General features: G+C 39.3%; 1 protein-coding gene across 4 annotated transcripts in view; it reads right to left on the bottom strand.

Annotated features, from left to right (window-relative positions):
• mettl15 (methyltransferase 15, mitochondrial 12S rRNA N4-cytidine) overlaps window positions 1-19,587 on the bottom strand; it is a 56,675-nt gene that overhangs the window by 11,879 nt on the left and 25,209 nt on the right. For 2 of the 4 annotated variants that reach the window (XM_062382867.1, XM_062382954.1), the window contains exons 4-6: window positions 13,666-13,857; window positions 12,790-12,968; window positions 6,336-8,028 (exon numbers count right to left, since the gene is read on the bottom strand). In XM_062382867.1, the coding sequence (XP_062238851.1) occupies window positions 7,598-8,028; window positions 12,790-12,968; window positions 13,666-13,857 (802 nt within the window). In that variant the 3' untranslated portion in view covers window positions 6,336-7,597. Of the gene's footprint in view, window positions 1-6,335; window positions 8,029-12,789; window positions 12,969-13,665; window positions 13,858-19,587 lie in introns of those variants that run through there. The other 2 variants (XM_062383029.1, XM_062383105.1) reach the window with 1 other exon arrangement.

Here is a 19,587-nt window from a genome sequence, read left to right as displayed (position 1 = left end):
CTTCCTGAAGGAACAACGTGGTTATGGAAGGTGTAGGTGGAGGTGAACGGTCCTCCACAGCTCCATCCTCGCTGAGTCACATCCACTCCGATGTGATCAAATCAAATCTGAGAACAGTTTGATTAAATCTGAAATGATTCCCAGCTCGCACGTTATTTTGTCTCATAAATACAGTACGTCACTTTAAAGACTCTTAAGACGCTCTAACTGATGTCTTACTTAATGCCACCATACATCTCAATCAAACTGACAATTCAGTGTCTGAACTTTAACTTAAACTGTCTGGAACTCCTCAGAAAGGTTGAGCTGCCGGATAATTGTTCACCGTCCAGTAGATTTGAAGTGAAATAGATCATCATTTGGAAGTTCAACACACACTTTCACATTCTGGGACTCCCCCCTCTGCTGTGGTAGAGTTTGTTATACAGCCAGGCAGAAATAAGAAGGAGCAAAAATGCATTTGGCCATTATAGAAGGAAAGAAAGTCGGTGTTGTGTCCTTCAGCTTGAGACTCTCGGGTAAGTGAGCTGACATCAGGTCACCCTGTACACCACCTGACACAGCGAGTGCTGCTCCGATGATGGGTGACACATAACGAAGAGACTGTGATCAGCTTAAGCTCCGGGATCCTCCAAACACCTCAGATTAATTTGTGGCTGATCAGAGGTGAGTAATTTGACACAAACACCTGCAATTAATGGTTAATGGCGGATTTGTAATCCCTTGAACTAAGTTTCAGATGGTTAGTAAGAAAATGGCAGTGGCAGCCCCTGGCTGCTCACTTGCGCTGTTATCCAACATGGCAGCCTTTCTTTTACATTTGTATCTGCTTCCCATGAGACCTGCAGGGCCTGCGTCAATCACAAAAATTATTCAAAACAGCTTTGACCTCAGTGTTTTTCACTGAGAAATCTTTTTATAGCAGGCGGAGTGGCAGAGATGGGCGGGGAGCAAGAGCAGGAGGGAGGGAGAAAAGGTGTGGATAGAATGAGTTTTTTTGTGTGGCTGTTTCAATCTGTTTTCTAATGCTGTGAAACTCATACATTCTTCAGTCTGACAGGGGGGAGCCACAGGCTGACGCATGTCTCTCTCCTCACACAGAGTTAATGGTCACAGCACCGGGCTCACTTCTCTCCACCAGACATGGACGAAGAACAGACAGATCGGGGCAGATGAATATCCAGAGGTAGTGCACAGTCATTCATTTTAGGGGGGAAGAAAGATTGACGTATTGCTTCATTCTTGAAAGCAGATTTTTCTTCTTCTATCACTTGTTTTTGTCCTTGTATCCTTTGTAAATGTTATTTTCACAAGCTGCTCTGCAGAATACATAATTTACTTTCACATATGGATGCCCTCCAATACCACCTGTACTACGAATGCTCCTACTACTACTAATAATAATAGTTCAAGTTAAGTTCCATGACAAGGGACACTTGAATATTTTGAAGGACAAATTTCAATAAAATGTTTTTATGTTCATGGTCTGCAGACATTTATTTTGTATTAATTGTTTCTTTAATGTAAAATATAAGAGAATTGTATAACAACTTCCTTCTTGTCCAAGGGGATGTCTTCAAACATCTTGCTTTGATTGAACGAATGTCCATAACCCAGCAAATTATTGATTATTATTATTGTATTACAGAAAAATCAACAAATCCTCTGCAGGAGAGATTTTCATTTATTTTTCTAAAATGATAATTAGTTGAATTTAATAGCAGACTGATGCTCTAAATAGCTGAAATTTGAAAATGACACTGTTTGTAAATCTCCACTGTTTCTCTGTCTGACCCTGAGCAGGATGATAAATGTCTCAATATCAACTTACTGCGAGTATAAGAGTCTTGTAAAAAGGCAGAAAGTACCTTACAGTCTGGAATCCTTTCTAAATTTCTAAATCTTCTTCCCTCAGTTATCTAAATGAAAAATAAAAGTCTTACACGAGGCACATCGGCCGCTGTTGAACATTTTCTATAATGTGCATTCGTGAGCTGCGGGTTGACTGTGTGGGCTTTTGAAAAGTGAGGCCTTGACTTGCACGGATACTGAAGGAATATATTTATATTCTTTACAATTTAAATGAAAGGATTTTCAGGTACACACAATATGATATCCTGAAGGATTCTAAATCAACATGCCTCTATTTCTCCCTAAAGCATTTCCGCTTCACGTCTGAAAAGGAGTTATCGATATCTGTATCAGTATGTATTCAGTCGCTAAGTGGGTCCATGTATATTTGAGAAGCTGTGAGCAGCAACTGTTTGGTTTTCTTGTTAGATTAATTACTTGGCTTACTCATCAATTATCAAAATTGTTTATTGATTTATTTTCTGTTGTTGCTGCTGTTTAATTTTTCAGCACTACCACAAATTCATTTTATCTGTGATCCCTTAATTTTCCCGCTCTCCCTTTCCCTTTCTCCTCCTCTTCTCTTATTTGTTTCTATTTGTCTTTTCTGCAGAATAGTGTCCACTACAAGTTGAACAAACATTTTAAAGTGAGGTTCAGTTATTGACGACTGCCTGGAACTGAAATAAATGACTGTGTGAGATGTTGTTTTATCTGTTAGCAGTAACACTAAAGTCTTTTGTTTCACATGTATTAAAAAGTCAACTCTCTTTATATCCATTGACTCGATATTTACTTCAAAATCCCATAAAACTGGAAAACTAACAGTAACACCAACTCCACATGTCTTATATTCAAAAATCCATGTAGTCTGATCAACGAACAATGTATAAAGTATTTGCTATCGCATAAGACAAAGAAAAAAAAACAATGAAACATTTGAGAGCTGGAGAAATTGAATATGTTTAAATACAAAAAATCACATAAACAAGAAAAGCACTCTGTACAACACATACCTCCACCAAGTCCCTTTAAATTGAATAAAGTTGCCCTAAATTACGGAATCCTGCAGACAAACAAACAAACCAACAAACAAAATAACACATAACCTCTTTGACGGCGATAATGACAATGATCAGAATAGTTGATAGAGTATTCTGTTGATCAATTCCCCGATGAATCAATTAATTGTTTATATGTCAGATACCGAAGCAAAACCTGTTCTCCCAACACTCTTCCATCTGAAAGCAGATAGACACCAGCACTGGTATTTCTTGTTACCTTACATTTAGCAGCATTTGACCATGTTTGACCTGCGGTTTTATTCAGCTGCGGCTGCACTTGTGTTGCCCAGAACGTCTTCACTCGGCCATGTGAGGACACATCAGGGCTCGAAAACTGTATTACAACTACGTCCTTGTTGTGTGATATTCTTCATTCAACCATATGCCCCGACAGTGGAGATTACTGATATTTTTTTTGTGCGTTATCTCATCTAAGTGCTGTTGTATGTCAGCTAATATCATTCACATTAGCTTCGTTTTTTTTAACCTTTGACATATTCTGTAGAGAAGAGAGTACTAAGATCCTTAACTTAACTAAGACACAATATAAAATCACACTGACAAATGAAGCAATTTCAAGTTAAATTCCTGCACTGAAGATGAAACTCAATTGAAAGCACTCAATGCTGAATACTTCAATTCAATTTTATTTGTATAGTGCCAAATCACAACATACATTATCTCAAGGAACTTTACATAGTATATATAATAATTAATAAATAATGCCCACTGTGACTGCTACACATTATATTAGTAGATCATTAATAGCAATGCAGTGAGACATAAGACGCACTGTCCTGTTTTTAAAGTGGAGCTCATTTCAAGTCATTCATGTTGCATCCTGGGTTTTGTAAGGAAACATTTAATTTGTAAATTTTTTAGTCGCCAAATAAGTATTGAAATGAGACGGTGATGTTTTCTTCATATGAGAAACAAATAGAGTAACACTACAATCCAAAAACAATATAAAACTCCCCTCACAAAATGTGCTTTCTCTTCACTCTTATATTCGTGTAAAGCTTTACAAAGCCCAGCTGAGATTCAGTCAATAATTGTAGGAAGTCGTAGCTGCAAATATAATGTTATTACAAGGCATCTGGTCCTGAGGTGGGCCTCTCCACTTAGCAACGTCTGTAATAACTGTTTTTGAACATTTAGGCTACGATTAGCCTAAATGTCTCTCCGTGGAGTCGAACCAGAGACGAACCAGAGTCGAACCAGAGACCTTTTCTGCCCATAGTCGAAGTTTCTGCCACTAGACCACCGCCTCTCCCAACAGTGAAGCTTTCTCCACACTCTTGTGCAATAGGGATCTCTCAAAGAAAGAAAATGGTATTGTAGTTGTTTAGTCTTTTGTTTAAATTAAATAAAGAAAGCCTACAGTGAAATAAAGATTTTGTTTTGTTTGTTTGTTCCCGTATTGAATGAAGACTCATTCTGTGTTTATAGGGTTGTTCTCAGCAGGTAGATGAAGATCAGTGCGTCTGTCTGCAGTGATTTAACAACAGTGGTTATTAGTCAAGTATCTGGTCAACAATTTGTGGATCGAACTAAGTCTACAATAACAGCATCATTGTCTTGCTGTATATTTACTGTGATCTGAGGTCACCATTTCCATGGTGCTGGAGAATTTGCAGTCGTATAATAATGAATAATTTCAAGATCAAATGATCTTCTCCTACACAGGAGCAACAAACAGCAGTCTGTCTGAGAAAATGTTGAGTTGTATCTGAAACTATTTTCAAAATAAATATCATCGTGGCAGTAGCATCACAACGAAAAAAGATACCAAAAAAAGTATATGTATGTTGCACATACTTATACGTATTAATACGAATAGATATCTTAATCTACCTCTATCGTCTGGGATTTCTGCTTCAAACTGGATTGTGTCGGAAAGTAGCTATTGGCCCATTGTGCGCTCACAGTACCGCCCATAAAGTTTTTACTGTCCATACGTGCAGTCAGAGCTCATTGTTTCAGTAGGTAGCATGCAATTCGGTTCCCTCCCTCACATTTGTAGCTTCTCTTTCACTCTTAAGTTGCGTATCTGTCACTCGGAATCTGTTGGTGTGAGAGTGACTATGCAGCCCTGCTACTGCCATTGATTCTATTCTGTGGGAAACTTTCCAAAGTGAGTGATTTGCCCATTTATTTGGATCCACTCCGAAAGTTCTTCCTCGGGTCATGTCCAACCCCTCCATAAAATGATATAGAAACAGGCGATAACATTAAAAGTCTGATCTTTGCCTCGAGTGATTACTGTCCTTTGTCTTTATCAAAAGGCTTCATACAACTATTTCTCACATGTAGTTTTTCTCCCCAAGAAATGAAACAGGCCGTGATGTGTGGAATCGATGCTGCACCAACCAAAGTACGTATTCCACGAACATGTGACAGTACCCCATTTACTGCACTGACAGCACTTGACCTTCTTAATGACTCGTTAAAATGAACACTATAATAAACATTTAACAATTATGAGACAGTAACTTTCCATCTTTCACACACAGAAACACACACACACACACCACATCCTTCAAAATGGATGAAGGGGTGGCAGCGCATAAGACTAATTAAAAATGTGAAGGTTGAACCTTTAAAAAATATATATATACCGCACCGATCGCCCAAAGTCAGCTGTGATTGGCTCCAGCCCCATTACAACACTTGAAAGGATAAGATGTATAGATAATGAATGGATGCATGTCTGACATTTACTGTATTTTCTTACCAGGTTCATGTCTTGCTCGGTAAACGCTGCAATTCAGCGGAGATCTTAACAATAAAACAGTATCAAGGTTTTCAAAAGAAAGAAGTCACGATGTCTTTCGTCAACAGGGCCGGCGATTTGCATCAACCAACAACCAATCATGTCAGAAGGGAGGGGGCCGTGTAGACTCGCGATATGGCTTCACTTCATATTAAATTAAAAACAGCATATAATTTTAGACAGTCAAATGTTACTTGCGCCATTTAGTTTCCAAGGTAACAAGGAGGGTATATTTAGAGTACTAAACTGAGACGCAAGAAAAAAAGTGTTAATAATCTTGATGAAGCAATTACAATTAGTCAAAGTCAAATATTAAAGATCTATAACACCTTATCTGCTTACAGTTGAAGGTGAGGGAATGCTCAGGAACAAGCATCCAGCTCAGTCATCAGCACCACTTCTGACACCTGCTGATTCATACGGTACAGTAGAGGCTTCACTTGAGCTACTCATCAACCTACGTTCAGGAGAAATACAGACGTCAATGAAGTAAAGTGGTTTAGGTCTCATTTGCTCGGCTATTTATCCACGTCTGATGTGATGTCAAACATGAGCTGTGCAAGAAATGTATCAGAGCAGCACCAACACGTAACATGTCCCTTTTTTCATTGAACTCTTCAGGGTGTAAACTCAAATTTGTCACTTCATTCACAGTTTGGTTTAGTTTATTTAAGGATCCCCGTTAGGAGCACATGGTTGTGCATCTAGTCTATAGGGTCCTGATCTTAAAAACACAATACAGAGATACAATGTAGAAAGAGCAGACCAAATATATACTGAATCAGGTAACCTAAGCAGATTGGATGTGTAGCAATACAAATTATACATAAAAACAGAAAACAAACAAAACAAAAGAACACACAGAAATCAAGCAGACAGCCATTGATTGAAACGAAAAATGTAAGATATTTAAGCAACAAACAATAATACAAATTATAATAATACTAATAATAATTGTAATAATAATAATAATAGTTACAGCAATTTTAAACAATTGTGCAGTGAGTATTATTTGTTGCAAGGTATTGTGGGGGATCATTACAGTTCTAGATGTGATAGCGGAGAACAGCTTTGATACATGAACAGAATCGTAAGATACATTTGTTATTTTATGCTTTTATTCATATAAAAGGCTAATAACAAAGGCAGCAAATACAAAAACAATTTAATTTGGGTATTACATTTTTTTATTTTTATATTTTCATATAAATGTCTCAAACATAAACCAACTTTCATATACTTTTGTGATCACAGTTTGGGCTACCACACTCTGGAGGTCAGACTGCTATCCTGCGGTTGCCCTAACCCCAACCCTAACTTATATTTAACTGTTAACACAATCTGCTTGTTGTTTGTTTATAACTGTTTCTTAATGGTTATGCTCATTTAAATTGTGCAAACTTTAAAAGCCTCCGCACTGGCGTCAACCAGCAGCCAGAGACATTATGCATTTGGGTTGCCTGTCCATCGGTCCAAATGATGTGAACACGATACTTGACAAAACGCCTTGAGGGAATTTCTTCAAAACTCTGAGCTGCTGCTGATGGCCATATTGTGTGGGAGATTCATTCTTTCCTTTATAGATAGTCCTCCCCCCATCAGTGCCCCAACCAACCAGAAGAAGTCACTAATGCAGCGTCAAGGGCGACAACATTCACTGGCTTCCCACAAACAAAACCCACCTGGTTTGTTCATTGGAACGAACAGCCAAGCTACTTCTGCCTCTCCCAGGATTAAATCAACCATTTTTTTTTGCATTAGAGAGAAGATTATAAAAAAAAGCAGGCAAAATGCAGTGCAGAATTACTATGTTACTACATGACACTCTTTGGTGTACTTGCCTTAATTATTAACAGTAAAGAGTAACTCTGCTCAAACATTTAGCTGAAACGAGAGAGACGTCAGGTAATCACCGTCTGAGCGCTGCCCTGAGTTTAGCCGAGCGTCCTCGAGGATTTTCATCCACATCATCCTTTTCTGGGGTGATCACTTTTCTCCGCAGAGGAAGCCAGTGAACACTTCCACCATCTCTTTTTTCATCCCCCAATTTTGCCGTCCTTGTAGCTTGTTTCCTCGGGCTGAAGTGATACTGATCTAGATTAGACAAATCATCTCCCTGGAGGAAACGTTTGACCAGTCGGTCTTCTAGTGAGTGAAAGGTGATTATACAGAAACGTCCTCCAGGTCTCAGGACTGCCTGGGCAGCACGCAGGCCTGCGTGGAGTTCGTTCAGCTCGTCGTTCACAAATATTCGCAAAGCTTGGAAGGTTTTCGTGGCCACATGTGCAGGTCGGTGGAGTCGGTCTTTGCGAGCATAGATAACAGCGGGAGGAAACGATCCTAGAGACAAAAAAATGTTTAAAGTCTGAGTTAATCTTCTAAAACATGGATGCAATCTGGTGCTCAACATTTTTTATTACTATACATATATATTTCATTCTGTGTTATTTGAGGATATGTGAGTATATAAAAAAACTAATTTGCGCATCACTAGCATGTTTGCATTAGCATCCTAAGAAAATCTGACTGAACATCTTATTTATATTGTAGAGAGAACATAAAAAAAGTTTGGCAGTTGAAAGACTGAACATTTTTTACATTTTAAATGTTTGATAAGCATCTTCAGCTGTTAGGGGGTCTCTCAATGAAAACCATAAAAAAAAGACCCAGTTTGATGACATTGTGAATCTGCTTGGGATCATGGGAGTTGTTGTCATCATTGCAGATGAAAATCTAGCTGACACGACTGAGGTGCAAAATGTTCACAGATTAGGTCGTTAGGTGTGTTTTACTCAAGTTATGAAGTAAACAGCAATGAATACTCATGATCCATTATGCGTGACCGGCTAGCAGCGTGAATTTGAATTCATCATGCGTCAGTTTGCCCGAAGAGATGCAAAGACTTGTATGTGATTTTAGCACTTGTTCACTGTGTGGTGTGTGTGGTTCACACAAACAGATTCAAATAACTATAAACTTCACTGGTCAAAACAGTAATGAAACATCCTGAATGACAACAATGATTTAGTCGCCTTTGTCTTGTGGTTATGCTTCTGTAAAAAAACAAACCTGGTGTGCCTGTGGTTTATATCATTAATTGAAGAGATGGATTGACGAAGCTAGATGAAGCACAACAGAAGCAGTGCAGAGTGAGCTGCAGCAGGACAGAGTGGCTGGCCCAGACTGAGGAGCAGATTCTGATGGTGTCTCAAAAAATGACTGAGGTAAAAGCAGACAAATATCTCTTGTGATCTGTCAGTTCACAGAATTCAGAGTTAATGTTTAAATCTGTCTCAGCTGACAACTTCTCTCCAACCCCTGGTTACTGTTAAAAAAGAAAGGAAACCTAAAATATTGAGGTTTTCTTTGTTATTGCTCTCTGGCTGGTGCACTCGGTCATGACCCGCGCTATGTAAAATGAAGGGTGATTTATGTTTCCCCCCCTCACCACAACCTCTCTCTTTAATACTCCTGACCAATTGTGCATGGAGAATTTTTCATGCAAAACCTTTAATATCTCTGCTTGTTATTTGAGAGATTCTCACTCAGAATGCATGTACATGAAAAATGTAGAGAATGCTTCAGAAAACTGAACTTACAAGTGTGTGAAGCAGCTTGAAAGAAATGACATGCAAGGCACAGAATGAATGAGATGTGGATATAAGCGGTAAGGGCCAATACAGAGACTGAGAATTGATTAAAATATGTTGTCAAGTTAGAAAAACATTAGATTTATATGAATAAGTCCAGGGCCCAGCTTGACCAAGTCATAACCACGGCACAGAAGCCCAAAGAACAATTAGACACTTGTATAGACGTAAAGAGAAACTGCAATAAATAGAGAAGTGAGTGATGTGGCATTTCTCTCCTCCTGCACTAAACAGCCTAAGGTGTGAGTCACACTGCAATCAATACGATGCCTGCACAGCACGGACCACCACTGTTCTGGTCTCGCCGAGCCGTGCGCTCTCTCTCTAATTCATCTTGCAAAGGTCCTGCAGACAGATCCGTGGAGAAAAGAAGAGATTACGATGTGTACATAAAGAGGAAATCAAGTAGTTAAGAAGGAGACGCGACTTTGTGATGGTATTAACATTTAGAATTAACATCACAAAGCTCTTGTGCTCTACCCATGTGTCACGAGAGGCTATAGCAGTGCTTTTTCATGCTCCTGTGTTTTAGTGGCTGAACAAACGGTCTGACCGAGTTTGTTCACAACAACAAATAGGTAAACTGAGCAGGGAAACGTGGACACAACTTTTGTTTGCTGTCGCACAATAGAGCTGAAACACTGTTGAGAATAAAAATCGCACATCAGGGATGTGTGACCAACTTACACAGTAATTAATCTGCAAGTCCTCACAAAATAAGTTGCACTGGCAGTTTGATGATCTAGAAACTGATTGTGGAGCTTTCAGCTAGTGATCAAAGAACCTTAAATCTTTATAAACAGGCTCATTCTATTGCCATTTTGCAAAACTTTGCAACTACTTGAGTTTTCAGTGGCAGAGACATCTGCTGCTGCTTTCAGACATGACAGACAATGAAGTCGGGACATTTTCCCGAAATTATCTGGAAGGGCTGTATGTTGGAATGCAAATGCCAGTGTCAGTTGCATCCAATAATCCCTGGAGTTTTTCCCGCCAGCATCCAAGTAAAAGTCTGAGAGGGCCCATGTGAGAATACAGTGGGATAATGTCTGGAGGAATCACTACCAGCAGGTCATCGGAGGCAAAAGTAAAAAAAATCCCAGGAAAAAGAAGTGCCACACATAGAAGACGCCAACAGAGACGTCAACTTGGTAAGACAATGAGAATCAAGAGCTTTCGTTGATGAGGGCCGACGCCAGTGTTGGTGTGCTGCAAAAACACAGGATTTCCATTCACATCTATCTATCAAGCATCAGGGAGGCATACCTTGATCATTATCATTAACCGTCACATTAGCTTCCAGTGACTTACTAAGCTCACACTGAAACAAACCTGAAAAGAACACAAGCACAGGGAACTCACAGAGGTAATTAACTATGATTTGGTGTTTAAATGTAATACACAACCACCCTAATCTTCCCTTCCATTACAACATGAACATCACAAGCCTTTCATGTTGACAATAAACGTTGGCAGTGGACGCACATTTAGTCCGGCAGAATCGGCCAATATCAGCCAACCTCCTCGGGAGACTAGGCTGGTTACAACATACTGGATAAACAGCTGAAGAGAAATTCTGCCAAATATACATAAATCCCAGCTGGAGACAGATATGGGAATGTAGGAATTGTGGAAATTATACAGGATGGTTTGAAAATTATTTACAAAACACAATGACTCATACTTGGAAATTTTGCTGCTAAAAGACAGATCAGGAGAAAATAATGTTTTACAAATTGTTTGGTATGCTGCAAAAGTTCCAGTTTATAAAATACAGTGAGGGTGGTTTGAAGAAGATGATGCTATAAATAGGTTTTACGCGTCAGTTATCTTCATGCAAAGGCCAGGGAATGTGACGCGCCTTTGACTTCAGAACTGCAACGATCCTCCCTGCTGCATGCGACTCATACAAATTGTTTCAGAACACAATCAGTAAAATTCCACAACTTAACAACTTAAATTAATGCCGTTTTATTTTTAAATCCTCCCTCACTTCACCGTTACATCTCCACATTGTTACCACCTTCATATTCACATCACCTGTCCAGAGAAAAACCCTGGTGTGCTTGGTTAGAGTATGTGTGAGCTGCATACATTGTCGTAGCACAATTAGTTGTCTTTTTTTGCATTTACGTCATTTACCACGCTCGCCCACAGCCTTTTTAAAAGATGTAGTTTTGTATAACTTTTCAATTTAATTCAAATAATGAATCACATACCAAGGTTACCCAGTGAAAAGGACAAAATTATTTCCAGTTTTGAAATGTCTAACATTAAAACCTTGAGTGTAAAGAATAATGAAATGAGGGGAGAGCGTAGCGTGACTAAAATAACTTATTAATCTTAACAGAGGCGTTGCAACAGGGTGTAAAACAGGCAATTACCTGGGACCCTGAGCCGAGAGGGGGCCTCCAAGAACGGCTGATTGCGTTATTGTATAGGTCATTGGATAGAAACCATCTTATGAGGCCCCATGCCAGTAGTTTTCCTCCAAAAGCTTCAGAATTCAATACCTCTTTTACTCTAAAATTAACAGCTATATGCAGGTTTTTTAAATGTGAGTAAACATGTTAAGATAGACAGATGTTGGTGGGTGTTAATGTTTTTTTTGAACAGTGAAGAATGATCTTTAGAGGTTGGTTTAAAGACTAGAATGTCTTAAATGTGGTCAGCTTGGTTTGATTAAGAACCCCCAAATTTTTGCCTCAAAAGTCCCTTGAACCGCTCCCTTGTCTTAAAACCACCATTTTTTCTTGTCAGTATCACTATGACGTGTAACAGCGCAACACTTGGAACTTTCTTGAATCCAGGCCTCTTATAAACATCGGTGGTGACTCGTTTTGCTCTTCCAAATAAGATCAAACCCCTGCTCTTACTCACACGTGTTCTCCCCGGGTGACACTGACGCGCACACTGCTCTGTGCAATAACTACTGAAATGACATCTCACTCGTTCAACAGCTCAAATCTTGAGGCATAGAGCCAAAAATAAAAAAAATAAAAAAAACAATCAGTGAGGACAAACAATGTAATCCTGGCTTTATGCACAAATGTGTCGTGTGTGAGCATATGTGGTTGTTTGCATTTGTGTCAGGTGTGTCTGCATATTTGTGAGTGCGGAAATTGAACTGAAAAAGGGGGGGGGAGAAAGCAAAAATGCAATGTGGAGAAGGAGGGAGATGAGCCGCATGTGAGATACTGTTTGTTTTCAAGGCATTTGCCACATTCTGTTCCATCTTTGTCTCATCCTTAGCTCTCAAAGGGAAGATGTGCAAGACAGGCACCCAAAGCAGAAGCAGGAAACAGAATGACGTTTGAGATCACAGACTACGTAATTTTCCGAGACAAACACGTCCCGTCGGGGGACAGCCTTAATAACTCCACTCGTGTTTTATTTTCCCTTACAGCCTCCACAATGCTGCAGGGAATTAATCAGGATAGTGTGTAGCTACCTGCCACCACGCTGGCCAGCTGCTGTGTCCTGGTGATGGGGTGGACACGGCGTGCCTTCACCATGGCTGAAGCTATTTTCCAGGCGCGTTTTTCTTCCCCATATGCAGTGAGGATGGATGCAAGAGCCTGTTGATCTAAGGTATTCACAACGTCAGCAGCGCAGGGCATGTCGAGGTACCTACGCACAAAGAGAAGCCCAATTAAGCTGCTTGACGTCACGTCCTTGGTGACAGCGGCGAATCCTGACAACTCTGCGATACAGCCGAAAACCTTTATGTTTGACAGTTATGAATAGATCCAATATGAGGGAATGAAAAGAGAAATGCAGCTTGTGCAAACGCTCATAAGTGAGTTATCTTAAATGGTTTCTTCGCACAGAATGCTGACAAAGGAAAATTATCTGTCTATATTTCTGAAAACAGGAATTATTAAATTACACACACACAGACACACAGACACACAAACACACACACAGATATTCACAAAGGCTTAATAAACATCAGAGGAAGAAATGAATGTAAATAACATGTCCACAATCGGGTGTTAGAGTCAGTTACAATCCTGCAATTATTCATGGGATAATTAAATTATTTTATTCATTAATTTTAATGTATTTTTACAGCATTAATAATTCTGAGAGAGAGCAGTGTATTTCAATATGTCTTAAAATAAGGAAATAAAAGGAGTTTGCCCCGTTATATATATATATATATGTTAAATTATTATTAGAAAAGAACATTACAAATGGCACTACAACTGGTTTAGTTAGATATTTACCCTAGTCACTCCCCCTTTTTATTAACTGCACTTTGACATTAGTGCTCAATGGGTGCTGGTACAGTTTGACTCTGGCTACCCAGCCCCTCCAAACCTACCTCTCTCCATCCATCCTCATATCCAAGGGCCCATCTTTGCTGAGGGAGAAGCCTCTCTCTGCCTGGTCCATTTGCATGGAGGAGCAGCCAGCATCCAACAGGACAGCATCAATGGTGCCTGGCTGAATGTTCGTATTTGACAGCAGGACCTCAAGCTCACTGAATCGGCCAAGCAATGGTTTCACACGACCACTGGAGAAAGGATTAGAGAAAGGAACACAGCACAAATAAACATTTGTATATCAATGGGTGTTGCACAATGGCTGTGAAAATACAGGCCTCATATGAATGCAATTCGTCATTGGAAGTCTTTAATATTTTGCTGAGAAAAAAACTGTAAAAATGTTTTTTTATTCAGCTCATTGTCGAAAATACCTTCAGAAAGCGAGGTGAATAAGGTTAGAAACTAGAAAGAAAAAGAGAATATATAAGATAGAAAGATATCTAACTTTGGTCAACTTCTTAATTTTTTGGGAATAACATAAATAGAGGAAAATAACAATAGAGGGTTTGGACAGTTTGGATGAGACATAAGACCAAAATGAAAATGAACAGAAAATTAATGACATAATATTTCTTACAAATACAAAATAGCTGTGATAATTGATTATAATAGTGAAAATACATATAAGTACATATAAAGTCAAAAAATTTGACTCTGAATGGATATATATATTGTTAAGAGGAGGATTATTGTTATTTCTAATATTGCGGTGAATTTTCTTCCATATTCACCAAAAAACATCTTAACGCCTTATTATATTCAGTGATGGCGAGTTGAGTCACTTTGTGCTGCTCTGGTTACAACACAAGCTTTGCTGGATTATTCCTTGATAGAAATAATACAGAAGGGAGTTGTGTAGTTTATAATTCAAAGCAGCTCCCTTCTCTTTACACTGTGATAAAGCGACACGTGCGTCAGTCCAGGGACAGAGTTTCAGAACATTTTACAGTTTATTGTTCTACTAAGTATTACTGTTCAATGCGTTCTGTAACGAAAAGAGATTAAAACTGCTGGCAGACGGCAGGATTTTTGTCATTAATGTATGAATCTTGAGATGTGTCCTGACCTGACTCTGACTGTTATATATGTGTCCTACGATGTTACAATGGAACCTGGATAACAAAGACATGTAATTGAGTCTTAATATTTACAGTTCAACCATAAACATACAAGATATTGTTGTCTTATCAGATTTAAGAGTTAACATGAACACTTACACGATGCCCTTATGAATAGTTAATCATTCTTGTGCAGTAGGAAGCGTAGAGGACCAAGTACGGTTCCCTGAGTAACACCTACATCTTTTTTGTAAAGATGTAGAATAAAACATTCATAATATTTTATAAATTCTGATAAATAACAATATGTCAGAGAAAACCCATGGATTTTTTTTAAACCAATCACATAAACCAAACAATTGAACTGAAAGACAAATATATTAGTATATATTTATCTAATCGATATTATGTAACTATGTGCTATTCTTGTTTACTAACAAGTATATGCATGATTGATTTGATCAGTTTGATTTTGTCATCTTCTCACATGTTTTAAATTAAGTTCGAGAAGAAAAAAATACTGCTTTATTTCCTGGTAAATTAATAGGAGCCAGTGAACATCCTGTAGGCGGCTTTGTGCAATCACAGTCTAATCTCCACTGGAACGGTTTGGGGGTTGGGTGCCGTGGTCAAGGGCACCTTAGTGCGTGCCACGAGACTTCAGTAATGAGGGCGGGGGAAGCTCTGCTCCTTCACGTTCTCCATCTTTAGGTCACAGATACTACTGAATGGGAATGGTAAGTCGTCTGTGCATAGGAAATGCTGAATCCTTTCTATATTTTTTGTTCTCAGCATCAAACACTGTCTAGAAAAAACACTCAACATCTGACAATCAAGGACATTTTTAACCTAATGTTTTATTCTAAAGACATTCAATCCAAAGGAAATCTCTTAGTAGGATGAGAAGCTTCCCAGTCGTCCTTTTAAAAAAAAATCAAGTATTTCGATGGAAGCCAGCAAGACGTCTTAGATAGCCTATTGTGATCCTTGCTTGCCTGTGACAGAGCTATGTACTCAGTCACTTCCTCATGCGAGAGTAGTGAGACCCTCTAGCCACATTCATGAATATTTCATGTGACCTTTTAACATTGTGTGAGCAAAGATGATGGCAGAAGACAGCAAGTGGAGTTGCCATCTATAGACTATGTGCAGAGGTTCTTCTGCAGCTGTCTCCGCCCATGTGGTTCCAAGGTATGAAAAAAGGTATCCAGTCAAGTTATGAGGCCAAACATGTCGGAATGACATCTCTAAATGATAACCCTCTGCAAGAGATAGGCAGCACAAGTTGTATATAACCTCTATTTTTAATCAGTTTTAAAAATTAAGGATGTATGTTTAAAGGACTCAATGTTTGGGCTGGGCAATATGGCCATACATTTTATAGAAATAAAAATTGTCTATCAATATCAATAGTGAAGTTTAAACTCTTCTTTAAATCGATAATAATCTTAGACCTTATAATACTTCACTGTTCTTCCAAAATACAATATAATGCTGTTGAGGAAAATTACATTGCAATAATTATTGCTATTGTGTATTGCCGAGAACTATTCAATAAATGCCCAAAAGGGAAGTCTTGCTCTGGTGGTCATGACCTCTGAGGGATATGCTGACATGACTGTGATCTCGAGGGTCTTTCCCTGTTTGCTTCGGTTTTCTCATGGCACTAAAGCGTCCAATGTCCAAAGACATGCAGACTGAGGTTAGGTCAATTGGAGACTCTAAATCGATCATAGGTATGACTGGGAGGATAAATGGTTGTTTGCCTCTGTCAGTTGGCCCAATGACACGCTTGTTACCTTTCCAGGGTGTATCCTGTTTCTAGCCCAATATCAACTGGGATTGGCTCCAGCACTTCTCTGAAAGTTAACTAAATTTAAAGCTTGTCTGTTTTAAGTTTCATGACTCCACCTTCCTCAAGCGTCACTGGGGGTATTCAGGGGAGAACACAAATTGTCAGGTCCTCCATTTCAAAACCCACAGAAGACAAAATGGCAAGGGAGCACCTCGCCCACACAGCCAGGGCCTTTCACTGCTTTGCTGTTCTTTTCCACCATCATGTGCAGTGATTAATTTGTTGCAAAATCTGTAGTAAAGGCTTTGTTTTTCTCTCCCATCTCATGCACAACCCCTCGCTCAACAGCACTCTGGCCATCATCCCAAATTTCTATTTTTCTCTTTATTGTTCAAAGTTGCAATATAAACTTTTTGGTGAGAGTTAATATCTTTTTATTATATAATTTTTGAACATTTTAGCCACATTGGATTCTAATAGGAGCCTAATGCCTCTTAAAACAGAGGAAATTGTAACCAACAGCTAATACTAATCCACCTACACTGAATGAGTGCCTCATCTGGTGGTGACTGGAGATGTCAGCAGAGGCAGAGACTGAAGACGGGGAGAGGAGAGTAGGGGCAGAGCTCTGCTGACTGGTGGATGTTGGCAGCTAACTTAACCAGGAGCTTTCCAATGCTCGAGTATAAACGTTATAACTAAACCTGACTCTGTAATGCTATTTGTCTTGAGGAGCAGAAAGAATGTGAGCTAGTCTATGAAGGGATCCTTCTCTGTGCAACTGCACACAGGCCACGTCTTTGTGGTGCTTTCAGGGCCAGCCAGCATCCTAACTGGTATAAGAGGGTTGAGTGCTGGGAGTTTGAGTTAGCTTCAGACTGATATGGACAGAGTTTATGTTAAATATTTCTACTCTATATCATCAACCCTGCACATTGTTTATGCATGAATGGGAAAAGCTGAAAACATCTCTGTCTAACACAACCTTCTGCCTTATTCTGGTTGTGGGGGGAGCTGGAGCCTATTCCAGCTAACAGAGGGCAAGAGGAGGAGTACCCCCTGGACAGGTCGCCAGCGTATCCCTGAGCCAAAAGACAGACTGGACTATTGGAGGAAGCAGGAGTACCTGGAGAAAACCCACCCAAACACAGGAAAACATGCAAACTCCTCAGAGAAAGACCCCAGACAATTCATTTGGAACCAGTAATCTTATGAGGGAACAGTGCTCACCACCGCACAACCATACTGCAATAACAATTCGAAGGCGGTTTGTTTTCTCCCTTTACAGTCACACAAGTTTGTATCATTAATGAAAGTGCTATCGCGGCTGCATTCCTGTTATATTGGAATGTTTTTTCACAAGTGGAATCTACTTTTTAATTACTTAGAAATAAAAAACTCAAGTCTGCGACCGCCCACACGCAGGTGATGGACGTACCTTCCACTACGCACTGCAACGTCCTTTACAACGTGTTTTTTGTAAGCCACAGAAGTATTTAAAAATATGCAAAACAGTTACATAACATTTCTAAATTATTAACTTCTTTATGTGGCTTAGACACAGAGTTGGAGATATAAATGCCTTATGTAAGGTCGTATATTATTAAAGAGGACAAGTTTCAGTGGTGTATGTACTGAGGTCCAAGTGTGGGCTCATAATTGCTTAAGAGATCTGCACTATTTATAGTTGTAGCACCCCACAACATTGACATGATGCAAATTTCTGTTATTCTGGCATTTCACACAAAGACAGTCTGACAGCCTTTATCTTTAATTACAGAGCATGTGAAATATCTGTGATAATGTTACAAGCAGGTGTCACCAACACAAGTCCAGGACAAGGGTGGTTTGATATCAAATTAGCTATTCCCTTTAAATTACCATGATATTCGAGACTTGGACATGTATTCTCCCCTCTAGAGAACAAGTAAGCAGTTTGGGGATTCCTGAATTTTCCTGTAAAGTGCCATTAACAAGTTACAAATAAATAAAGAACTTTCATTGAATATGTTTTTAACCCAATACACAACAATGGTATTTCACACATCCTCAGCTGAAAACTTACTATCAAGGTGTTTTTATCCATAAAGACCTTGACATTTTTATAGCCAATATACCTTAAGCTGCTTTCAGACATGCAGTGAACTCCAGAGATCCCTCGGACATTCTCCATTGGGGAATGTGTATGTGAGTGGAAATTACCCAATCAGAGCTGGCAGACTTTCTGAAGACCCTATCCATCCAGGCCCCAATGAAAAAGTCAACAGAATATCTGAAGGAGCTGATGTGAGGAAAACACAGGACATTTTCCGCAGGACTCACCAAATCCCAACCCAATTTTTCAGTCATCCTCCAGAGGTCCTGTCTGAAACTGCTATACAGACGACAGTTGTAAACTAGTTAAAAACACACACGCAGAGGGGGAGTGAATGTGTTTTTGTGTTCAAGCCCAGGTTCTTAAAGATCTTCAAACTCCACACTACACTTGAGTTCTGTTATTTCCTAAACTTTCTTCTCGTCTGAACGATGATCCATTAAAAGAACAAGTCGTTTTTCGTGTTGAGACCTTTCCGAATTGCAGGTACATGTATTTGTGTCAGGTGGCACGGCCTCATGCAAATTTGTGTCTAACTGTGTCTTTCCACTCTGCTTTGTATGCAGCCGAGCTGCCTCGGAACTCCTGTTGTATCCTGTCTGAACAAACAGAGAGTCTTGTTTAAATCACGTTCCTGGTATTTTCATGTTTTGTTCTACGGATTAGTGCATTTCACTTCTGTCATATGGTCTGAAATATATCTCTCTTGCTCTTGTTTTGTATATACGACTAAAGGGGATAGTGTCTGTTGTTCCAAAGTACACAGATGCTGCTTCCAGAAATGCGGCGAAGTTCAGACATTTTCCTGACAGTTTCCAGAGGGGCTGTACGTGAGATCACAAATGTCCGGAGGAGTTGCTATGGACATTTTTCTGCAAGCACCCGAGCAAAATGTCAATATGATAATCAAACGAGTCCATGTGAGATTACAGCAGGAAAATGACCGAAAAAAAACGATAAAATGGACGTG

Source organism: Platichthys flesus, chromosome 1 (assembly GCF_949316205.1).
Source record: "Platichthys flesus chromosome 1, fPlaFle2.1, whole genome shotgun sequence".
Lineage (NCBI taxonomy): Eukaryota > Metazoa > Chordata > Actinopteri > Pleuronectiformes > Pleuronectidae > Platichthys > Platichthys flesus.
Note: the sequence above shows the minus strand (reverse complement) of the source record. Positions and strands in the feature narration are given on the sequence as shown.